Genomic DNA, 23,788 nt, shown 5'->3' on the forward strand with positions numbered 1-23,788 from the left:
ACACTAAGGGGAGCTGTCTCAAGGGGTAATTTTGAGAACCCCAGGCTGTCTCTCCTTAAGTCTGCCTGTGCCCTTGCAAAAAACCAAAACAAGTCAGAGATAAGCCGGAGCATTTGTCTCTTTTAAGTTTATGGAAAGCTCACAGAGCCAAAGGAAGCTGAGAACAGGGAGGCGCCATATTTGTTCCCAACAACTAAAGTCTAAGCAGGGGCAACAGGGAGATGGATGATATAAGTGAAACCTCTACTTCTGCATGCCCTAAGGTGGTCAGCTGGGGGGGGGGGGGGACGACGACAAAGGAACGACTTTAAAGGTTCACCACCTTGAAGTATGCAGATCATAGATGGATTTTGTGTCTTAAGGTCAAGTGCATACAGATGGCCAATTGCCAACTACCAAAAATAGATCTCTGTCTCTGGCTGTCTCTCTCTTTTACTTTTGACTCTTAAAGGATGGGGATTGTACAGAAGAACTGGGCTGCAGGATGAGGCAATGTTTGGGGGGTGGTGCCCCTAGTGTGTCGGGGGCTGATGCACTCTCCCTTCAGTCTCTCACAACCAGTGCCCCCAGATTACGAGGGGAATCTACAAGTGTTTTAAAGTTCCAAGCCGGAACCCAACTGAACTTTTTAAAAACGTTTCTTCTCACCTGAAAACAGCCACCTACCCGGCGCGGCAGAAGCACGCGTCCACGTCCCGCTGGCAGCGCTGGGTGGCAGCCCTGTGGCAATGGTGCCCACCAAACCCCTGCTACAGGGGGCCCTGCCCACCCTGTGCTCCAGGCCAGGGGCTTAGGCAGAAGGAGATTTCCCCCACGAGATTCCACCGCCGGCAGCAGTCCCGGCGGAGGGGACTGGGATAGGCTAGCCCAGGGATCCAGTCCGGAGAGTTGGGGTTCAGCCTCCCGCAGGTCGGCAGCTTTGGAAGAGCAGCCAGCCTGGCGGCGGGCAGGCAGTGACTGCGGGGTAGACCTCTCTCAGTAGATGCCTGGGGGATGGGGAGCCGAGGGGAGGGGGCCCAATGGGGGGATGCACCCCGCCTCCCGACACCCCAGCCCATAGTACGGCTTTAAAATCCTGCAAAGTTTGTCATAGGCCGGCCTCACCACGCATGCGCATAGCCAAAGTTTAGTTTTTTTTTCCTCTCCCCCCCTCCTTTCCAGCCGCCTTTGGTTCTGCAACTTAAAAAAAAAAACTCCCCCCCCCCACCCGCCCCGGTACAGCAGTGGAAAGAGGGAGTCCTGAGAGAAGGAGGGAGAAAGTGCGGCGGTTGGCCAGAAGGGCCGGGGGGTGGGGTGGGGGGGACGCGGTCCCCGCGGCGGTCAGTCTGCGGGGCACCGGATCGCGTGGAAAGCTGCTGCAGGCTCCGCGGCGCCACCTCCGCCGCCCCGAGTCCGGTTCCGTGCGGCCGCTGCCCCGCGAGCTCCTTCCGCCGCCACCGCCGCCGAGCCCCGGACGCCCGCCCGCCGCCCGCCTGCTCCCTCCCGCCCCGCGCACCCGGGCCGCCACCGAGGAGGTGGGCAGCCTCGCGGGCCACGGTCCTCCGGAGCAGAGTCGCCGTCTGGGCCGAGCCCTGGTGCTCGCTCCACCCCAGCCCCGCGTCTGCGGTGCCCTCGCTCCTCTCCGCCCTTCGCCCTGCAAAGGCGGGGAAAAGAGGGGGATTAACCCGAAGAGAGAAAAGAAGGGGGTGAGAGGGGGGAAACAGCCAACGTCTCCCCAGGGCAGTTACCCTTCGTTCCCCCCCACCCACCACGCGGCAGAAAGTTTGGAACCAGCTTGCACCTATTTTGCTCCCCGTTTTTTTTTTTTTTAACCAGACCCTAAAATGAAAGGACAAAAATTGGCGCTGACTCGTGCAGCTCTGATGGCGACTTGTGCGTTTTCAGCCGTATCTCCTGGAGTAAAGGCCATGCGCGCCTGATTGTTCTGTGGCCCCAAAGCTGGTGTGTGTGTGTGTGTGTGTGTGTGTGTGTGTGTACACAGACGTCCACACACTAACTCGGCTACAGGATCAGCCCTGGAAACAGACGTTTCGGCCACAGACCGGAGAGGAGGAGCTGGAGATCAGGAGGCGTGAGTCGCCTGGAGTTTGCAGAGTCCTTGGTGTGAATGAACTGGGGGCACCTGGGCGCAAGGATCGCCCCCTCCCTTCCCCCGCCTCGGGCCAGAGTAGAGTAGTAGGGCATTTTTTTCATCCTCTGTGAAGAATTTTTTTTTTTATTATTTGTTGTAAAGTCTTTTGCACAATCACGCCCACATTTGGGGTTGGAAAGCCCTAATTACCACCGTCGCTGATGGACGTTGGAGAGGGAGCGCCTCGCCGCGGAACAGTCGCCTGCGCGCCCTTGCCGGACCGCGGCTCCTTCCCTGCGTCCCAGAGCAGCCCTGCCCTCGCGGCGGGCCGGCGCGCGTCGGCGCCCCCCGGGTTCCTGGGCTCGTTTCTGCGCTACTCGACCTCGAGATCCCAGGCCTGGGCGCCAGCGTTCGCTTTGGCTCCGGTTCACTGCGCCCACCCGACGCGCCCAGGAGGACTCCGCAACTCTGCTCCGGAGAGTCCCGCCAGGTTTAACCCGGCCGCTCCGCCAGGATTCCTTGGCTGCCCTAGCTCGGGTGGCGACTTCCTCCCCTCGCCCCCTCCCCCTCGCCATGAAGGTAGGTGCGCGGCGCCGCCGACACTCGCCACTGGGTTTTTGGAAGTTAACCGAGTTCCCTCCATCTCTTTCTATCCCTCCATTTCTCCACCCGGCTTGGGGGGCTGAGCTCTGGCGTCCTTGGCTGCGACTTCTACCTCCTCGCCCTCACCCTCAGGGCACTGCTTCTGTGTCCCTGGGGAGTTCTGGTCACCGCCAATTACTCTGCACCCTTTTTTTTTTTTTTTTTTTTACTTCGGAGGAAAAAGTGGGGAAGGTCGATGACCAACCCACAAACACAAAAACTGAGCTCAGATCACTGGTATTTCTTTTACCCTGCGAACTCCCAAGCGTCATTTACGGGGTCTAGTTGGGTAAACCCGTAAGGATTCAATTCAACAAATGTGTATCCAACGTCCACTGCGTGGATTTCGGGAGGGTGAGTGGCCAGCTCTTGGAAGAAAAGAAACGGGACTGGGGAGTCGTTGGTTAGAAGAACTGGCCACCCGGGGCCAGCTCTGGCCCCACCCCCACCCCACCGCGGAGGCCAGGTTGTGAGCAGGCTCGCCGTGGCCCAGGACTGGAGCGGCGCAGGCCCTGTGCCTTTAAGAGTGCCTGGCGGGGGGCCAGCGCGCACCCCTGCGCGGGGAGCGGGGTCGCGTTATTAGCATTATTAGCCGCCACTGGGTGAGCTCAGGCACTTCGCCGCGGCGGTGGGGGCGGGAAGCCGGGGTCCTGGTGGCTCCAATCCCGACGGCTGCGGGTGCGCCCCGACCTCCGAGCGAGCGAGTCGGCCCGGTCCTTTACAAACATTAGAGCCTTCGGGTTAGAAGGGCGGGAGGGGGCCAGTTTGTGAACTCGTGTTTGTTTTAATTGTCAGTTGTATGTTAAAGCCGAGTCACACACTCCGAGGGTCACCGAGAGTTCACTTTTACGAAAAGTTAACGTTTCTGCTTGCACTATAACTCTCGATTCTCCAAATCACTTTTTGCCCTCCAGGTTTTTCTCCTTATTTCCATTTTCTTTCCCATTTTCAGTTTCCTAGATAACAAGGTTAGAATTGGAACTAAGACGTTTCCTAAAAGCAAACAACCACTCGCCTAAAAGGGCTTTAAAAAAAATCCTAAGATCCCCCGCCCCCAGCCCTGTTTTGGTTTCCAGTCTGGGTCTGGGAGCCCTTCTCCCCGGTCTCCCTTTAAATGGATAAGTCAGTTGGAAGTCATTTAGGCCCCCTGGGGGGATCGCACCCCCTCCGCCCCTGCCCTCTGACTAACACGAACGGAGCGAGCCAGAGATTTGATTTCGAGGTCTCTACCGGGAACATCTCGAGGGGGTAATGCGGAGGGCGCTCAGCCACCGCGGGGAAGCGTGTGAGCCCGTGCGCGGGGGTCTCCCTGAGTGGAGTGGGAGGAAAGTAAAGATCCAGTTCTCAAGCCTCTTTTCCCTCCAAATCCCATCAAGGGAAGACCCTCCCGAAGAGGCCCAGTCAGAATCCCTTGTCTTCCTTTGGCCTCCCAGAGCGCTCCAGTGCACAAGGGGTTAGCCCTGCGTGCGGATCTCGGAGCCCCGTAAGGCTGCCTTTTCTTTGCTCGCAGTGCGGTGCCGGCTGCCCCCTGTTGGCCGTGTGCTGGTAAGACACCTCAGAGCTCCGGCCTTTCCACTGGGCGCGCAGTGGATCTGCTCTCCTTTCCCACCTCATCCTTTTGGACCACCAGGCCCAACATGGCCCCCATGATTTCCCCCGCCATACCCCAGACGAGCTGCAAGGAGCAACCGTTGAGGTAGGAAGAGACCATAGGTCTAATCCAGCAAAAAGGGATTGGCCAACTGGACAAAAGGTTAGTACCCCTTCCGGGCATAGCATGGACAGGCCCGTGTCTTCATCCTAGGAGGCTTCGGGCACGGCCTCCCGGATTTGGTCTTATCCAGTCTCAGTGGTATTAGATACGTGTTAATTTCCTTCTACTCTATTAAAATATGGGGGTAAAACAGCCCCCAAAGATCAGACTTGACTAATCTTTCATTTTCTTTCTCCCTTTACAACAATGCCAACTTCTGGTCAGAAGTTGTGTGTGTGCCCTGTGCTGTGAGAGTTAGAGGTTCTGCATTGTAAAATGTAAGTGGAGAGAGGTAATCTGATGGAAAAAAGAGGGGTGTTGACGTCTGAAGCTATGTGGAGGTGATGGATGAAGGGCCGGAAGGAAAGGAGAACCCCACCAGACCATTCTTCCCTTGGAGCCTTCCTGTCCATTCCAAGAACCGGGTGGTCAGGAGCTATTCTTTTTTCCTCATACTTATTCTGCCCCCCCCCCCTAACTTTAGCTTCCTCCCTGTGACTATTCCCCTTGCTGCTTGCATGCATACACAATGCACTGTGTACTCACATCCCCGTGGCTGCCCTAGCTCCCTCCATTGAGCCCAGGCTCCAGGCATGGGCTGTAATAGCTTCTTTGCTCCCTCAAAAGCAGACTTCTTCTGGCCTTGGCCAGTCCGTTCTTCTCTAGCTCCTCTAGATTCCATCCTGTTTTTCAGACAGACTGTCTCAAGTTTGTGACTGCAACTGTGCTTTGCTTTGTGCTTCTTATTCCTTTTCTACAAGTTTCTCCAGCTTTTTCTGCTTTAAGAAGGGGTTGGAGTAGGAGAATATGGTTTAGTTTCTAGCAAGAGCTGAGATTCTTCTTGGAGTTTCCCATCTTCCCTTTTGCCACCCTAACTAAGCCTGGGTCAACTTCACTTCTTCCGCCTAGCTGGCATTTCTCATCATTTCCACTCCCAGATCTGGGCCCTAGATGTACGGTTTGGTGGAAGGGATGCCCAGACAGTGAGGCAGGGCCAGCGGCTAGCCAAAGTCACTTGCTCAGCCTTTACATCTTTTCTCTTAAGAGATCCCCTGATCTGTACTTGGGTGTCACACAGGTTTGCCAGGCGTCTTGGAGCTGCCCCCTCGATGAGGGTGTCCTCTGACCAGCTTTCCACATCGTTTCCCTCTTTTATCTAATTACTCTTAACCTGCACTTCAGTTGACACCTTTAACCCAACGCGAAGGCTATTTTTTTGGGGGTGGCTTAAAGGGGAGGCACTAGATTGAGCTGTAGTGGTATGAGGAGTTCAAACGCCCTTCTTTAACCTTATTTCACTGCTGTGCCAAACATCTCAAAAGCCCCCAGCCCTCTTCTCTGCACACTGGGAACAGATTCTCAAGATCTTTACAGTGTTCGCTTTCCCGGGCCCCTGTTGGAAAACATTTAGCTCATTCTTCGGGAAACTCAACTTCTGACCAGAACTTTTGTTTTACCCCTAGTGTGACAGTCTCCCGAGATGTCTCATTTCATACTGTCTTTTCCGATCAGATCTCTTGGTAAACAGATGGGGGACGTTTCACCCTTGAGTGTATGTATTTTGTTAGCGAGTTCGCTATGGGTTCCTCGAGTCTCAAACTTGTGGGGCCCTTTCTGGGTTGGGACAAGATTGGAGTGGGAAGAAGGCCAAGGTGTTTCCGGGCAAGCGCACGGGGTTAAGTGGAGGCTCTACTCCAGGCGCTCTCCGGTCCGATCCCCATGGAGCCACCCCTCCCCACCCCCCTACCCCTACCAAGGACTGGGGAGACCCGAGTGGTGGGAAGCGATGGCTCCATTCCCAGTTGGCCCTTGTTCTGGGAACTTGGTAGAGTCGCCCCGGGGACGCAGGACTGGGAGTGGGTTCGGTTTGTGTGGCTTCGGCTCTAACAAAGAGATTCGCTGTAATCCGCGGAATCTGTTATCAATTTCTCCGCTGCCCGCGCCCCGCCCCGGGCGCCCCGCCCGCAGCAAACTTGGAAAGTGCGCGCGAACTGCAGCGATTGGGGAGCGCACACCGAAGACCGTCCGAACGTGTGTATCTGTGCACGCCTATGTGTGTAAATGTGCACGAGGGTGAGTGTATCGGGGTGTGTGTGCGCGCGCGTGCGTGTGCAAGGCTTTGGCCGCCCTTGAAGAGTCGACTTTGCAGCCCGGGCCGCGCGCGAAGGCAGACCTCGCCGCCCACCCCTCCCCTGGAGGAAACTTGACACTCGGGCGGGGGTAGGGAGGGAGACAGTTTTCCTCTCCTAGGCCGGGGAAACCCCAGATTTCTATTCTCCAGGATGCGCCCCTAACTTTGTGGCGCTTTGGGGGAACGTGGGCTCAAGGAGCCCCAGTTAGCTGGCGCTGGGGACCACCTAAGCGCTTCCTCCCGGAGAAGCCGCGAGGTGGCCTGGCCCGAGCCCCTTAGGCTTGCCGCCGCTTCCGGGGTTCTGTCCGTCTTGTCGCCGGGCAGGTTGTCGGTGGAAAGCCCTGGGCCCGCCTGGAGGATCTTTCCTTTCCCGAGGAAGGGGCTCCCGCAGGGGCTGCGGGCGGCGATGCGGACCGGCGTTCGGAAACGCGCTCCTCCCACCCTCGCCCGCCTCGCCCCGCCGCCTGCAGGTGGAGAAGTCTCCGGTGGGGGGACCGGCCAGGGAAGCTCCCCCAGAAAGCCCTCTGCTGCTGGGCCCCCTGCGCTCCAGAATCCTGGGGGCACACCACGGGGGTCCCGGAGCCAGCGCGTCTCTGGCCCCCGTCGGGAGACGTCGGGGACCTCGCCAACCCCTGCCTTTGGGAACTGAGCGGACCGAGTCTGCGTTGGGCCAGGGAGGCCAGGCTCGAGGCGGGGGGCTGGGTTTCAAGGCCAGTCTCACAGTACGGAGGCGATGGCGAAGGGGCCTCACAACCCCAAACCAGGACCGAGAGACACTCAAGGCCTCCTGGGCTCCACGTCCCTTCCCTCTGAGGCAACTGTCAAGAGAGAGACCGACAATCAGAATTTGGGGGTGCGAGGTGGGGTTGTGGGAAGGGCAGGGAAAGCATCCTCTCCCCACGCGGGAGCTCAGACTCCTTGGCTCTGGAGTTCCTACTTCCCTTTTTCGTTTGGAGAGGAGGCCGCGTGGGGGCGGGGGCACCTTTGCGGTGGGGGGTGGGAGAGCCGACCTCTCCTCCCGTTATCCCCAGGTCCCCCCTCCCCCCCAAGCTGGCTGAAGAGCGTCCAAAAGGAAACCCATCTGGAAGTAGCTTTCCCCCCAAATCGGGCCCGTAAACTGATTATGAAACCGAGGATGTTAATTCGGAACTGCTTTTCCCAGCTGGGCACTCGCGCGCCGGTCCCGAGGTCCTCACCCCCACCCCGGCCCTTCCCTCCCGCGTCCTGCCCCCACCCCACCCCGCGCCGGCCACCCCGCCTCCGCCTCCTCCGCGGCCGGCGGCGCGCGCTCTACTCGCCTCGAGCCTTTGCGCCCGGCTCGCCCATGGAATTAATTCTGGCTCCACTTGTTGCTTGGCCCAGGTTGGGGAAAGGACGAGGGTGGTGGCGGGTTTCCGCGCGAGAACTCCCGAGGAGGGCATGGGGCGAGCGCAGCGTGAACCGGAGGGGAGCAAGGGGTTGCGGGCCGCTGGCCCCGGGTCCCGGGCCCCGGGCGAGCGGGAAGGAGGCAGCGCCTGGCACGGGGGTTTGGCTCCACAGCACCGGGACGTGTTTGTAATCGCTGGCGAGCCCCGCTCGCAGGATCGCAGAGAAATCAGATTTCCTCCTGAGGTTGCGTGGGTGGATTAATTTGGGGGGAAAACTGTATCTTGCCATCAAGAAAAAAACAAAACCTCACGGAGGAGAAGCGCAGTCAATCAACAGTAAACTTAAGAGACCCCCGGACGCTTCCGTTGTTTAAACTTGTATGCTTGAAAATTGTCTGAGAGGCAGTAAACATCTGCTCCTTTCTTCCCTCTCCAGAAGTCGATTGGAATATTAAGCCCAGCAATGGCTTTGGGGACGGCTGGAGGTACAATGTCTTCCAAGTTCCTCCTTACGGCGTTGGCCTTATTTTTCTCCTTCGCCCAGGTTGTAATTGAAGCCAATTCTTGGTGGTAAGTTCATTCTATGTGCATATTCTCCCCCCACCCAAGATCAGTTTGTATGATGCTGCAATGTTGTAAGTTGGCTAGTGCATTTATCTAATACGTATGTATATTAAAATCAGAATTTTCTCTTGCTGATATTGCACAGAATATCTTTAGTTCCGAGGGGAGTTGAACCTATAAATCCAGGCCTTTTTCTATGAGGCCCTTGTTCTGATGTGTGCTTGCAGTACATCATGTAATAAAAAGGGAAATTCACTTCTATAATAATTGTAAGCCTATCTATAAAATTTACTTTTTGCCACCTCTAGGTAGTAAAAGTGAGTTTTCAACTTTTATTTTCTGTCACTTGCAGTTATTAACCTACAGAGTCTAGGGGAGCTGAGTGGTAGGAACCCAGTTAAACTCTTAAGTGTAGAAGCATTTGGGCTTGAAATTTGATCAAAAGGAGGTCAACTTGAAGTAATCAAATGTCTCTAAATGGGAGTTTCTTTCTGGAAGTGCCTTCTAGATGGACTGCATTATATCCAGAGGATTATTTTTGACGGCGTTCTGGATATTTTTTCCCCCTGGTAAATGAACAGCATTTTTGTGACTGTCAAACATGACTTCTGTTCACTGAGTACCCTGTCTTGGGTCCTTCACAATAAGGAGCCTTTTTAAAATGTCCAGAAACATGGTGACTTTTCTTCAGTCTGGATACTTGTTCCTCTGTTCTTCCATTAATTGAAAGGAACTGCTTTTTCCTGTCCGTGTCTAATTGTGTCTACCGTTGGCATTTATGTTTTATCAAGGCAGATCTGTCCAATTTATGGGGCAAAGAGAGTAATTTTCTCTAATGTCACAGGCTGGTCCTTTTTTTGGGGTAGATTTGGAAATAACTGTTTCAGGTACCTGGCAGCCAGGACACGGAAGGAAGGCCACAAACATGCTGACTGAGGAGCCAGATGGCAAGATGGAGTCTATACAATACCTCCGTTTTCTGAGTGCAGTTTAAACAGAGGAGTTTTATGAAACCATTCTCATACTTTGTCATGAGGACAAGCAGGAGAGAGAGAGAAAAAAAAACCATCTGTGTTTCTAAACCTATGTATTGCTGACATGCTTTCGGGGCGGGAGACTCACTTCAGAGTTCATGTAAATCTTCAATGCACATATATCTCTCCTCTCCCCACTTTGCAGGTCGCTAGGTATGAATAACCCTGTTCAGATGTCAGAAGTATATATCATAGGAGCGCAGCCCCTCTGCAGCCAACTGGCAGGACTTTCTCAAGGACAGAAGAAACTGTGCCACTTGTATCAGGACCACATGCAGTACATAGGAGAAGGCGCGAAGACAGGCATCAAGGAGTGCCAGTATCAGTTCCGACACCGAAGGTGGAACTGCAGCACAGTGGACAACACCTCTGTGTTCGGCAGAGTTATGCAGATAGGTAGGAAAGTACTTAAAACATATAGGAACTTTTGTTTTCTCTTAGGGAAAATCATTAGTGTTGGCTCAAATACTTGACAAGGAGGACACCTTTCAGCTTGGGGATGTCTGACATAGGAAACAGCGTTGAACTGGAGACTTCTTAAGCCAAATGAGGGGTACATCAAGATGCCTTCAATTTTCCCAATACTTAATTTTTTTCTAATATGCATTTTGTTCAGGATGGAAGCAGAATATTTAGTTTCTCAAAAGTAAGTCGGGACAGTCTAGTCATTTAAATCCCTTATTTAAAGGGATCTAATGATTTCTTTAAACCTAAACATTCTTTTGGCTGTTACAAGTATCTTAACCTACAGTTCACATGGCTCAAGTATCAAACTAGTGATCATCATCTTTCAGAATGCTAGATAGGGTAGAAGTGAGCAGGTTCTAATTTTTCTACTATAGGTATTTCCTGAGGCTACATATATATGTGTATATGTTAAAAAGATTATATTTTTACTCCTAGAAAGAAATTTAACTAGAAGTGGTCTAGTGTGTGTGTGTGTGTGTGTGTGTGTGTGTGTGTGTGTGTGTGTGTGTTTGACAATTGACAGAAAAGCACGTTTGGACTCTCAATCTAGAATTTTGTTTTAAAGCTTAAGCATAATGCTTGCAGTCTGATTTTTTAAAAATTCTAAATATGTTGAAGTTGTTACTCCATTCAGAGATGAGATAGTGTTTGAACTGGGATTAAAACAAAAAATTTGAAAACTCTGTTGACCTCTGGTTTGGCTTAATAGGGTAGGATCCTATTTGACAGATAGGTCTTATATATATTTCCTACTGTGAATATATTTTAGGTCTCTTTAGATTTATGCAAATAAGCCCTTATAATTAATATGGCTGCAGTGACTCTGAAAATGAGAAGGAATTTATCAAAGTGCTTGTTTATACTGACTGGAGATACAAAAAAATTGTCTTAATATCCAATCACCAATGGATAAAATGCTTTAAAAAAAAACCCTTAAGAGTGCATTCACTGAGAATAAAAAAGAATTGTCCGTGGATGTTTGAGGAAAGGAACTTCAAAACTAAAATAATATGGAATTGGAAGACAGTTCTCTAAAAGAATGAGAGAATAGCCTGGGGCTGGCCACAGCTTGCTTGTCTCTTAGAGCTTTGCCCTTTCTGTCAATGATTAAAATGAGCTAATGTATATGCTAGAGTCTGAATGGAGCTTCAGGAACGTGGGAAGTGGTTCCTGCATTTGTGCTGTCTTAGGTAGTTAACTGGAATGTGGTGGAGACTTAATTCTCCTGCATTCTGATGTTGTGCAAGAGATAAAGCTTAAAACTATCAGAATGATAAGTTGTCAGCTCTCCTCCTTCTGTGTTTCACAATCGCCTGCTGTTTGAACTATCAGACTTTTTTTTTGTTTTGTTTTGTTTTTTTTTGGCCTGGGCATGAGTTAGCAAAAATCCCATACCTTCTGATGGTGACCAGAGGGGGAACAGCAGTTGAAACTTTTCCTGTGTAGTCACCTGAAACCAGCTTGATTGAACCTCTTCTTCATACATGGCCTGTTTGAGGCCAAAGGGTGCAGAATAAGCTATCATTTGCTAAGCGAATTTGAGTGCTGCTGGAGATTTATTTGAAATTGGTCCAAGATTCAAAGAACCTGTTTCCTCAGGGAACAAATAGAACACTTGGTACCAAAGCCTACATTTAAGTCCCTGCAAGAACATTCTCTGGTCCTCAGCTGTGAGGTATAACTGACTGGAGTGATGGTACCTGATGGTCTACAAGTTACTTTCCTGGATGTTAGATGCAAGTCTGCTGTTTCCCTGGGAACGAGAGAGAGAGAGAGAGAAAGAGAGAGAGAGAGAGAGAGAGAGAGAGAGAGAGAGAGAGAACACACTCAGGTTGCCAATCTCCATGGCCGAGGTCTTACAGCAGAAAGCTACTGCTGGTACTCTTAGTAGGACCCTCATGATACTTTCTCTTAATTTACTTGAAAGAAAAGATGGAGAGCAGGAAAAATAATTTTTTTTTTTTTAAAATAGAAGAGGAACATAGTCTGAACTCCAATAATGGGAAACTACTTCCCCTTTACTATTCTACCTCAGAGTCTGGAGAGAATATGTAAAGAGGAGATTAAAAACACCTTTGAGACTCAAAGGTGTGCACATGCAGTCCCACAGCACTTAGTGCTCCACAGACATTGAGAGTAGTTCTTGCCTGTGAGAATCTGACCCTGTGAGGGGCCCCCAGTCTGAGAAACTCAGCCGCCACCTCTGACCCCCTCCTCAGCTCATTTTTCTAAGGTGCCGGTTGCTTGGAGGCACAATCGCTTCATGAAGGGCCCCCTCCTCATTCTGGAAACATTCTCATTTTTCATCACACTACCCTTTCCTTCCAGCTTTTGTCCTGCATCTTGTCTTTGTTTCTATGCTGTGAAAAGCTATGTGAGGAAAGTGCTCTTTTTAAGGGGTATGAGGAACCAAGTAGACATAGATTTCACAAAGAGGAAAACCTAACTGAGTTAGCAATATTCCAACCAGGAGTCCACAGCTGACTCTCCAAAGAGGACTTTTCAAAGTGATGGGGTCTTCTTGTTGTTCTTGTTTTCTTTTTTTCTATAGTCATCAATTAGCTTAGAGATTTCTACCAGGTTTGTATTCTGGGGGCCAAAAAGGAAACGCTCAAGTTAGACTTAGGGAAAAAAAGCATTATATATATTTTGTTATAAAAGTCCTTCATGTTCTGTTTCCTCAAAGGATATTGCCTTATTTCTCTCTGTCCTCTGAGGATCATTTTTATCTTCTGTTCTCTAGCCATTTCCTCTTTCTTTTGTAAGTCTTCCATCCTGGGCCTGGATGTATTCTGAATGATCAGCGCTAATCCTCAAGTAACTTCCTAGAAACTGTCCTCTCCCATTTGTCTCCACTCCTCCAACATTCTCTCCCTCTCTAATGTGAGCTAGATAGATATGAAGTCCCACAGGAACTTTCTGGATCCTCCCACCAACCACTAGCACACTCCTGAAGTTATTCATTCTTAAAGTGTGGGGAGAGGAGGATGTGTGAGTCATGGTGATGGAAAAGGAGGTATCAGAAATGGCTTCCAGGGGGAAGGCAGGCAGTGTGTTGAATACTCCTGTAGGATGAGTCTTCTGCTTGCCACTGGGTCCTGTCAGCCATGGCTGCTGTTCCCTTGACCCTTCCCCAAACTATTTTTAGGAAGCCCTCAAAGTAAGTATAGGAGTGTGCTATGAGGATTTCATGCCAGGGGCTCTCCTCCTACCCCCAGCATTTACTTTAATACCTTACTTCACAGTTGAGGAAAGTAAAGCTCCTTGTCTAGCTTCCCCCAAGGCCTAATTTCAGCTGACTGAGTGTAACCCTTTCCCATAGTTTATAAAGTGGTTCTTTTTGCAAGAAATCTTTCCATCCTCAAGTGGAATTTAAGGTAGTCTTTGATTGCCTCCATTTGTCTCCCTAGAAATATTGTTCTTATGACTGTTTTATAGTAGATTTTTCTCTACCTGTTTTGAGAAAGGAGAAAATGTCCTTTTTGCCTAAGTGGTTTGGGTCTTTTTTTTTCCTTTTCTATCATTCTAATGCTTTGGTTGTGAAAGTCACATTACAGAAGAGCAGGCTGTTTAAATGTAGACATATATACCTTTGGTGTGTGTGTGTGTGTGTGCACTAGTGGGGCTTGAACTCAATCTCTTACATTCTTTCTTGTCCACGTTTTCACTCAAGTCAGGATCTCTACCTCTTGAGTCACACCTCTACTTCTGGCTTTTTGCTAGTTAAGTGGAGATAAGAGTCTTGGGTTTTCTGCCTGGATTGTCTTGAGCTGTGATCACCGTGCTTCTCAGACCTCAGTCCTGAGTGGCTACAACCACAGGCATGAGCCACCACCTGACTATAGTTATTCTTGAATGAAACTTGTCAATGCAGTCAGCTGGGGTTTAAGAAGCAGGTTGCTCTTATAAGAACAGTTTAGCACTGCCCCCCTAGGACAATGAAGAGAATGTCCTGAGATAGATTTTGTGCTGCCTGATGAACAGGGAGAGGAGAGTTAACAGAGGAGGGTTGCCAAGCAAAAGCCAATGTGGCCACCAGGCAGTATCTGGCTTAGGTTGGGAGCCCAAGATTTTTAGAGGCACGGCAGTCTAGCAAATTTAGTATGTCTCTGCTCAAGATGAAAAGAATACCAACCATTAGAACTAGGTCAAGGAAGTCTAGCCCAGTTTTGTGCTTTCTTTCAATGACTTATTTCATATGTGTCTTTGGAAATAAGACTTGAATATCTTCAAAATAGCTGTAGAGAGAATCAGTCCATGACAGCCAGGCTGTCTAGGCCCAGCCTTAGGCTCTGAAATGTCAGAGCAAACACCAAGGAGCTGCTTCTCCTTTGTTTCTTGATCTCTTTCCACTTCCCCTCAAGGTGGACCCAGGGCCTGAGCTCAGCCTCCTGTGCCGGCCTGGCCCCTTCCTTCAGGGGCTGCCTGGAGTGGAGTGCCCTTCCACTACTCCCATACTGCAGGAGGGCCCACTCCCCAGTGGCCCCGAGGCCCACCTGCTTCTGTGCGTGGGTGAGTGGGTGGTGGTGGTTCTCTGTCCCTTGGTCATCCATTTGTTGGGGGGGTCACCCTGTTCCCTACTTCAGGAGTGCCCAGGGTCTGTCAGTGGGGAAGCCCCCTGCAGCCCGATGCGGCCAGGCCTCAGGGAGGAGCTGGCACCCGGTGACACCCCCCTCCCCTTATTCTGCCCCGCAGGCAGCCGAGAGACAGCCTTCACATATGCTGTGAGCGCCGCAGGGGTGGTGAACGCCATGAGCCGAGCTTGCCGCGAGGGCGAGCTGTCCACCTGCGGCTGCAGCCGCGCTGCGCGCCCCAAGGACTTGCCGCGGGACTGGCTATGGGGCGGCTGCGGGGACAACATCGACTATGGCTACCGCTTTGCCAAGGAGTTCGTGGACGCGCGCGAGCGGGAGCGCATCCATGCCAAGGGCTCCTACGAGAGCGCTCGCATCCTCATGAACCTGCACAACAACGAGGCGGGCCGCAGGGTGAGTTCCCGGGGCCGGAGGGTCTCCTGCAGTCCCTGCCTCCCCTCCAGCCTCTTTCCCCTGGGCATCTCTTCCTTCCTCATGGTCCCACTGGCCTTTTTGGAGAAGGGACGCAAACCGTACAAAGGACGGGCGGTGGATTGCTCCCCCACCCCATTGCTCCCCTTGCCCCAGCTGCTAACTCCCTACCTCTTTGGTTCTTCCTCCTTCCTGGAACATGTCTGGGGTTGGGTTGAAATTGGGGAGAGAGAATGGGTATTTATCTTAGTGAGGTGCCCCGCTGAGCCAGAGCTTCACTCCGACTTTGGGCCTCTTTTTCCTTATGCCATTGGATAGCACGCCTGATGGATTAAGGGTTTTACAAAAGTGCTTTTCTAGGAATAGGAAGATGTTTGTGACAGGATAGAATTTTTATAGGTCTGACCACCAGGCCAATGACAGGGCAGCAGGAGAGAGAAAAGAAGGAGCCACAGCAGCGCCAGAGAGGACAGGCTGGCAGGCCCAGTAGCCCCCATTTCTTCTCTTCCCTCTCCCTAGCAGGCCACAATAGTTTAAAAAGACACCCTCACTCCCCCTTGGTTAAACACATGGCATTTTATGGCCTCTTTAAAATGAAGGGGTGAAAACTTTTCTTAACATTGGCAGTGTTGAAAACTAGGATGATGATGATGATGATGATGATTTCACAGAACCCAAGGTAGGTGCCAGGAACTTTCTGGTCAGAGATTTTACTCTTCTGTATTTGGGGGTGAGGAAAAATGGATGATAATCACAGAGTAGACCATAAAAGACTGCAAGGACTCCTGGAACCCTCTGGCCCTACACCCTTATTTCAAAGATTAGGAAACTGAGGCCAGGGGAAATACTTAATGACCATGCAAGAAAATGAATGGATTGAAATGTCAGCTTAGGTTGACTGGAATTAAATTCATACATCACAGCTTATGAGTGAAAATTGAGAAGGCTGGGAATTGAGAAATGTAGGTTAATTTAGTTTTGTCTTGTTTCTTTTGGTTTTCGATTACTTTCCACATTTCTATGTCCGCTAGCGGCTATGGTAATGACTATCCCTTGGGGGTTATTGTGAAGGCCAAATAAGGTCATGTAGTAGATTCAGTCATATGAAATTGCCATAGTTTACTCTGTGTGTGTGTGTGTGTGTGCGTGCATGTGCGCACGTGTGTGCGTGCATACATGCCAGTACTGAACTTGAATCCATGGCCTGAGCATTGTCCATTGCCTTTTTTACTCAAGGCTGATGCTCTACTATTTGAACCACAGCTCCACTTTTGACTTTTTGGTGGTTAATTGGAGATTAGAGTCTCAAGGACTTTCCTGCTCAGGTTGGCTTCAAACTGTGACCCTCAGATCTTACTTCTGAGTAGCTAGAATTACAGGCATGAGCCAAAGGTGCCTAGCCAAACTTGACTATTTTTTATGTATAAAATAACAATCCCATTTGCTTCAGTCTAAGATTTTAGTTAAGTGTCAGCCAGTAGTAGTTCTTGATAAAAGAAAACTTAATTATTAAACATGATGGAGTAAAGGGTGTAGGGAAGTCAAAGATGGTGTAGATAATTACAGCTAACATCTTCCTCTCACAATTGATGTTGAACATTAGGAGGTTTTAAGAAAGAACAAAGCTGGCAGAATTTCTGTGCTGCCCCCAGGGGCTCAGGTTCTAGAGGCAGAGTGGCACCTGCCTGCTTAGGCCTGCTCCAGCTGTGGTGTGTGAAGTGTGAGTTAATCCTATCTACCAAAGGCTGCTAACACCAGGGGCTGGTATTAGTAGGTCAGCCCATTGTCCCTGGAAGCTTATAAGATTGGCTCACCCCAGCAAGATCACTGGTGCCTCTGTGCCAGCACATCTGAGCAGAAATGTATCGTGGACAGAGGTGCATCTCCAAGGAGTGTGCCTATAGTCTGTGCTCTGCAGTCTTTGGTAAATTCCTTAACTTCTGTCCTCCAAAGACATCATCAAGAACTTTACAAACAGCCAGAGGGTCAAAGGGTTTCCAAGTGGCAAGAGGAAACTTTGTAGGCTTTGAAATTCACCTTTCATGTTGAAATTTCATTTGATTGACATCTGCATTTTGGAAGGCAGTACTGGGGTTTGAGAACTCAGGGTCTGGTGCTTGCTACGTAAGCGCTCTCCTACTTGAGCCATGCCTCTACCTCTTTTGCTCCAGTTATCTTTTCATATACAATCTAACCTGGGCAGACCTGAACTGCGGTCCTTCTACTTATGCATCAGGCATAGATGGCATGACAGGCAGATGCCATACATTGGCTAATGTGTTTTTTTTTAAATAATGAGATTTATTTGGGTACAATTTGTAATTGAAGCAGTGAGCAGAGCATGGATTCTGGTGGGTGATGATACATAGAACAAAGTTTTTCTGTAGGATGGTGGGATGGTTGGATACTGTGTCAGGAAATCAGATTCAGAGTTCCTCAGGGCATTAGCTTTTTTATTTTCCTCACAGGGGAGCAAAGGTCTGATGTGTTTGCCAAGCTTTCCCCAGCCTAGCTGAGCCCCTGAAAGTCTTTATGCCAAGAAAGTACACTTTGGCCCTTTTTAAGTGAATGCCCTTTAGCAATCCCTGGAGGAAAAAGGTAGCTGCTGGGGAAGAAGTTGGTCCAGGTTCTTGACAGGCCCTGGCCAGCATACCCACACCATGGGACTCTGGAAGGTTGCTGGCACAAGGAACTGTGGACAGTAGGGGCTATATATAGACAGCCACCACCTCCCAGACTGCTGGGCCCCATGCTTCAGGGCCAGACCTTTGGGCACTGCTACCGGGAGGCCTGAGGTGACTGGGCAGAGGCCCAGACACCATGCCCCCAACACCCTAGAGAAAGATCAGGTTTACTGAGTGTTGAGTGGAGTGCCAAGCACTTTGCCTCCCATCCTTAATTTTATCCTTCTACCAATATAGAGGTTTGTGTCATCCACAGATGTAAAACAGGCTTAGGAAAGTAGAGACAGTTGCCCAAGTTCGAGGGCAAAGTCAGGCACAGATTCCTTGTCTGCCTGGCTCTAAGGTGGATGCTCCTGCCCTAGGGGAAGTTGTGAGCAAGATAGGGACTGAACAGCGAGAAGGTTCAAGAATAGCAGAGATCCAGCTCTTGCTGTGTGATCTTGCTGGCCACTTTCCTTGTCTGGGACACTGTGCTGTCCTCTAATCCTATCGATGTTACAAAGTGACTAGGACGATTGAATGAGATCAAGAATTTAAGGGCTCTTACCATGGCAGTTGGTATACAATAATGATGACAGGAATGTGTAAAGATTTGAATGCTGATTCTACTGGGGGCTGGGTCACATTCTCAGTTCAGCACATACTGGCTAGTGCCCACAGGCACATCATTGAGCATGGGCTTGATGTCCAGCTGCTTGGGTTCAAATCCTGACATCCCCACTTCCCGTGATTGGACAAGGAACTCAACTCAGGGGGCCTCCTCTCCTTTTCTGTGAAATGGGGGTGACAATAGCCTGCTTGGCAGAGGCTGATTGTGGTGATGTACTGAATAGTGGGCTATCTCTGGGATGTGTGTTCATAGGAATTTTCTGTCCCTGATGGTGGTTGATGGTGGTGACAATGATATAGAGCATTGGGAGAAGGCAGCACAGGCCTCAAATAGTGACAATGAAAGGGAAATAAAGAAGTCCTGAGTCTGGCTGGGGTGGGAGCACATGGAGAATTTCATGCACATTGCTCAGGCTTGCATCTCACATCCTCCAGGAATTTCCACACTAATTCTTCCCTATCTTGCCACAGACAGTGTACAATCTGGCCGATGTGGCTTGCAAGTGCCATGGGGTGTCAGGCTCATGTAGCCTCAAGACGTGCTGGCTGCAGCTGGCTGACTTCCGCAAGGTGGGCGATGCACTGAAGGAAAAGTATGACAGCGCCGCAGCCATGCGCCTCAACAGCCGGGGCAAGCTGGTGCAGGTCAACAGTCGCTTCAACTCACCCACCACGCAGGACCTGGTCTACATTGACCCCAGCCCTGACTACTGTGTGCGCAATGAGAGTACGGGCTCCCTGGGCACTCAGGGCCGCCTGTGCAACAAGACGTCAGAGGGCATGGATGGCTGTGAGCTCATGTGCTGTGGTCGGGGCTACGATCAGTTCAAAACCGTGCAGACGGAGCGCTGTCACTGCAAGTTCCACTGGTGCTGCTATGTCAAGTGTAAGAAGTGCACAGAAATCGTGGACCAGTTTGTATGCAAATAGTGGGCACCTGCTCACCACCCAGCCCCATTCCCAGACCCACTTATTTATAGAAAGTACAGTGATTTTGGTTCTCTCTCTCTTCTTAAATATATATATTTTAATCCCTCCCCCACAGAACCACAACCAGAAGCATATTTTTTCTGTTACCATCTAAGAATTTTGTGGATTATTATTAATATTATAAGTATTACTTGGCAATAATAGGGGTGGGAATCAAGGAAAATATTTATTTTGTAGATCTCTGCAAAGTTGGGCAAGCCTTGTTCTAATAGTGTAAGATGAAGGGGAGATGGCTAAGACCCTAACTTAGCCATCCAGATGAAGTAGGCATCTACAGGTACAGAAAATTCCTTCTTTTTGTCTCAATTACAGAGTACTATGGGATGAGTAAGAACCAGTTGGAAGAGGGTGGCACAAATCTTGGTGTGCTTCAGCTCCTAGGACCAAAATGAATCATTAATACTCTGAAAAGCCAAAATTCAGAAAACCAAGCCCCTTTCTCTAGGGGCTGCCAGCCTGCTTTTTTGTTTTTTTAATGTTTTCAAAATCATTTGAATTGTAAGAGCAAGAGCCTCATTATATTCAAAGTTAAAAAGGCATATTGTGTGTGTGTGTGTGTGTGTGTGTGTGTGTGTGTGTGTGTGTGTAATTCCCAAGTATTTCATCATCTGATGGTCTTATTCTAGTAGTTTATGAAACAGGGAGAAGGAAAGTTCCCAGAAATTAAAAAAGTTTGAAAATTCTTTTGGGACCATGAATTGAACGTGTTAAATAATTCTGTATACTAGCCGTTGTTGTTGTAGTTTGTTTGGGAAGAGGGTGATAGCTTGAATATAAAGAACAATAGCTTGTAATTGTCTTAGGAACACTTGTTTCCTAAATGCTAATTGAAGGTAATACACAGATTCTATTGCCAAATCTTCTGCCCACAGATCACAGGTGATCACATGCAGTTCAGTCCTGTGCTACAGCAGGCAAAAATTGAAATCTTTCTTCTTACTTGGCCACAAAGCATCTCCACAAAGCATCTTTGTTTCCTCTATGTTGTGATGAGCTGCTGGCCACACATCCCAAGGGCAGCTTAGCTCCTTTGGGCTCCATTTGTAGGACAGGAAATGGAATGTCTTCTAAGGAAAGTTTGCCACTTAGGGATTTTCTAATATTTTTATTTGGAGGCACAGTAACTTCATGGTTTTGATGATATCACTTGGCTGAAGCAATACACAGAGGTGTCTCGCATTTTGCTGTTAAAATCCTGTGTTAGTGTATCCACTCATGCTTTTCCTATTATCCTGCAGGTACTAAAGCTGTTCCTAGTGTACTTGAACAGTTGCATTTATAAAGGGTGATGGGGAAATGTGGTTTAATGGTGCCTGATATTTCAGTCTTTTGTACATAACATATATATATATACATATATAAATATAAATATAATTATATCTCTGTGCAGCCAGTGATTTAGATTTATAGTTGACTCTGGCCTTATTTCTCTGTCTGGAGCAGTGTCATACTTCATTGCAATCCAGTTGGTATTTTTTTTCTAAAAGAATTTTGAGTTTCAAGCTTGGTGCGTGGCCCTGGCAGGATCATACCCCAGCACCAGGAAGAAAGCTGTGCCAGAGGAGTCTTGATGGTGTGACTCACTGAAATAACGTGCCGTTCTTCACCTCCCTTTCTGTATCCATCTGTGGAGAGGGCAGAATGGTTCCTCACAGATGTCACTATAAAGAGATCCAGGAGTATTGTTGCTTTCCTTCACTTAGGACATCTGTAGAGTGGAAGTGTGTGTGTCAGATTTGGTGCTACTTGTCAGAGTCCCTGTTCCTACACAGATAACTGGCTTAACTTTTTTTCCCCCCAACAGAGACATCACTTTTCCAAAAGTGCCATCAAATGTGTTCTTCTCTCAGACTGACATTTCTTTAAAGGTTTGGAAAGATGTATGTGTTCCATAGCTTTTCTAGGCATGGTGGCCTTCATGCCCCCTCAGCCAGCTGTGGCTCTTAACTCATTGTACAGGATACTTACTTCCCCTCAGTTGCAGTGAATTGCAAGCAAAAGATCTTGAAATTAAAAAAAAAAGCACTAATTAGTTAGAAATGTCACTTTTTGGTTTTTATTCTACAAAAACCATGAAGTAACTTGTTATTTGCGAAATCAGATTGTGTCCTTTTTTTTTTTTTTAAAAAAGCGATTCATGTTTATGAACAGAGTGGAATTTAACAATCCTAGCTTTTCAAAAGAAACTATTTAATGTAAAAATATTCTACATGTCATGCAGATATTATGTATATCTTATATGGCCTTTATTCTGTACTTTTAATGTACATATTTCTGTCTTGTGTGATTTGTATATTTCACTGGTTTAAAAAAACAAACATCAAGAGGCTTATGCCAATGGAAGATAGAATATAAAATAAAATGTTACTTGTATATTGGTAAGTGGTTTTAGTTGTCCTTCATGTGGAGATTTTTTGGCAAACTCGTGGGGAAAGCGTAGAAGAGTGAAGAACTTTACCCAAACCAAACTATTTCAAAGCTTCAAAAGATTTCTATATGTAACAGAACAAAAGGGGAATTTTCTTTTCTTATATATGTTCTTCAAAAAAAAATCAAACAGATGGCTTAAAGCTGTATGTAGGATAGCTCACATACTTTTAGCATTATGCATGTAACTTAATTGTTTTAGAGCGTGTTGCTGTTGTAACCTCGAGGACAAGAACCAGAAAGGCACATGCTTTTATCCATGACCAGATTTTCAGTCACAATACGTATATGTAATCGTTGTATGTTTACCACTGCAAGGACAGCAGCTATTTGAATTTCTTGTGCACTGCGTGTGGTGTCTCTGTCCCTTGGAAGGCAGGTTTAAAAAAAAATCCTCAGTCTACAGAGAATGAACTCATTGGAAACTAAAGGTTTCTTGTGTTAATTGCCATTAAGTTTCAGTGCTTTCTGAAAATGTACACAGAAATCTGGGTAGTGCCTTGCAGACTGATAAACTAGCCCTTTGCTGCTTTTCTTTTTACTTTTGGATAACCTTATAACATACTGAAACCTTTTAAGGAAGCCAAGAATGCATTATTCAAAAAAAAAAAAGAAAAGAAAGAAAGCAAGCAAAAAACCAGTAGACCAACATATAGAGTGTTTAAAATAGATTTCTGGGCAAATTGAAACCCTTGTGGTTCTAGGAGTCACATCTGTTTCAGTTTTTCGTCTGTTGTGTAGTGACCAGTGTTCTTTATTGCAAAAGCATATAGTCGACATAGCAAAGTCAGCATCTTTTTCCTTCTTATCCTGGAGTTCTCTCAATATGGGGCCCGGGTGGGGGCGCTTTGTGGGATGAATGAAAACTGTATCTATTAGGAGGGACAGTCGTGTTCAGAATGTTTGAGGTGGGTTAAGGAAGAGGAAGCTTTTATGGCAGTTAGCGTTTCTCAGATCAGCTTCTTGGTTCATTTCTTTTCAAATTCAAGAGTAAGGCTGGCAGTGCCTCACTGTGAGCAGCCAGCCTATTATAACCCTCACCTGCCAATGATGATGTTGCCGATGACGATTTTCAATTTGTTCTTACACACCATGATCCAAGCCACTGGAAAATGACCAGATCTATCACTGAGAGCAGAATGATAAATCCTCTAATAAATGGGTGGTAGGTGGCTCCATCCAAGTTAAACAACCCTCAAAATCCAAGTGACCCATATCCCCACTGAGTGACATAAGAGAGTCAGAAACAAGAAAAGGACTTAAAACTCAGAGCATATATTTAATGCAAATTAGTACCAAGTTATAGGCAGGTCTAAAATACTGTATTATCACTGTAAAGGATACCTTAAAATATTTATTTTTAAGAAAATATTTTCTAGTTTCCCTTCTCTCCATGGAGTGGTAAAAATGAGATTCTGTGTTTTGAAAATGATATAATAAAATTTAATACAGGAAAGTTTTAGAGACCTAGGAATTACAACTTAGAAAAGAGATCTTCTAATTTGCTTGTTAACATGAATTTTACATTTAAAATTGATGAGTGGGTATGTTTTATTTTAGGGAGAGATCTTGTTAGCCAATTCAAAAAATGGATGTAATTAAATGTTGATATAATTTTTTTAAATGTTACTAGTTTGGATCTAGAAGACTGAATTAAAACACGGTCTCTATTTTGAAAGCAAAGAAAGAATAGAAGAAAACAGCATCTTAGAGAATTTTTATATGCAGTGTACAATTTACTGGGCTAGAAATGAGATAAAGATTATTTATTTTGTTCATATCTTGTACTTTTCTATTAAAATCACTTTATGAAATCCAGTGTGCTGACGTGTGTGTATGTAGCAGGAAAAGTTGTTCACTGGAGTTTGATGTGGGCTCAGATGACACTATGCTTGCATCTCAAGAATCTTGTTTTGTACTTCAGTGCTTATGTTCCCTTTGTCTGTGGCAAATGTTTCTACTTTTTCTTTGCAAGTGCCAGAAGCACCCTTCCATTTCTGCCGTCCCAAATGCCTCTAGCATTGCTAACTGTGAGTTAGGGA

At 48.2% G+C, this 23,788-nt stretch overlaps 1 protein-coding gene across 7 annotated transcripts; it reads left to right on the plus strand.

Moving 5' to 3' along the window:
- The first annotated feature begins 1,285 nt into the window (after positions 1-1,285).
- Wnt5a (Wnt family member 5A) lies at positions 1,286-23,560 on the plus strand. 7 transcript variants are annotated; one of them, XM_048355807.1, is made up of 5 exons: positions 1,286-2,650; positions 8,401-8,534; positions 9,708-9,958; positions 14,726-15,018; positions 18,801-23,560. In XM_048355807.1, the coding sequence occupies exons 1-5, from the start codon at positions 2,645-2,647 to the stop codon at positions 19,257-19,259; spliced, it is 1,143 nt and encodes a 380-aa protein (XP_048211764.1). In that variant the 5' UTR covers positions 1,286-2,644; the 3' UTR covers positions 19,260-23,560. The 7 variants fall into 7 exon arrangements, with proteins under 7 accessions (XP_048211764.1, XP_048211766.1, XP_048211767.1 ...); XM_048355809.1 differs by lacking the exon at positions 1,286-2,650 and adding an exon at positions 2,682-3,010; XM_048355810.1 differs by lacking the exon at positions 1,286-2,650 and adding an exon at positions 3,046-3,067.
- The last annotated feature ends 228 nt before the right edge of the window (positions 23,561-23,788 follow it).

The sequence above is a fragment of the Perognathus longimembris genome, chromosome 10 (genome assembly GCF_023159225.1).
Source record: "Perognathus longimembris pacificus isolate PPM17 chromosome 10, ASM2315922v1, whole genome shotgun sequence".
In the NCBI taxonomy this organism is placed as follows: domain Eukaryota; kingdom Metazoa; phylum Chordata; class Mammalia; order Rodentia; family Heteromyidae; genus Perognathus; species Perognathus longimembris.

Bases quoted from the DNA above. Each gene is read 5' to 3' on its own strand.
- Wnt5a (XM_048355806.1), top strand. The intron at 8,535-9,707 runs GTAAGTTCATTC...CCCACTTTGCAG, and splicing joins ATTGAAGCCAATTCTTGGTG to GTCGCTAGGTATGAATAACC. The intron at 15,019-18,800 runs GTGAGTTCCCGG...ATCTTGCCACAG, and splicing joins ACAACGAGGCGGGCCGCAGG to ACAGTGTACAATCTGGCCGA.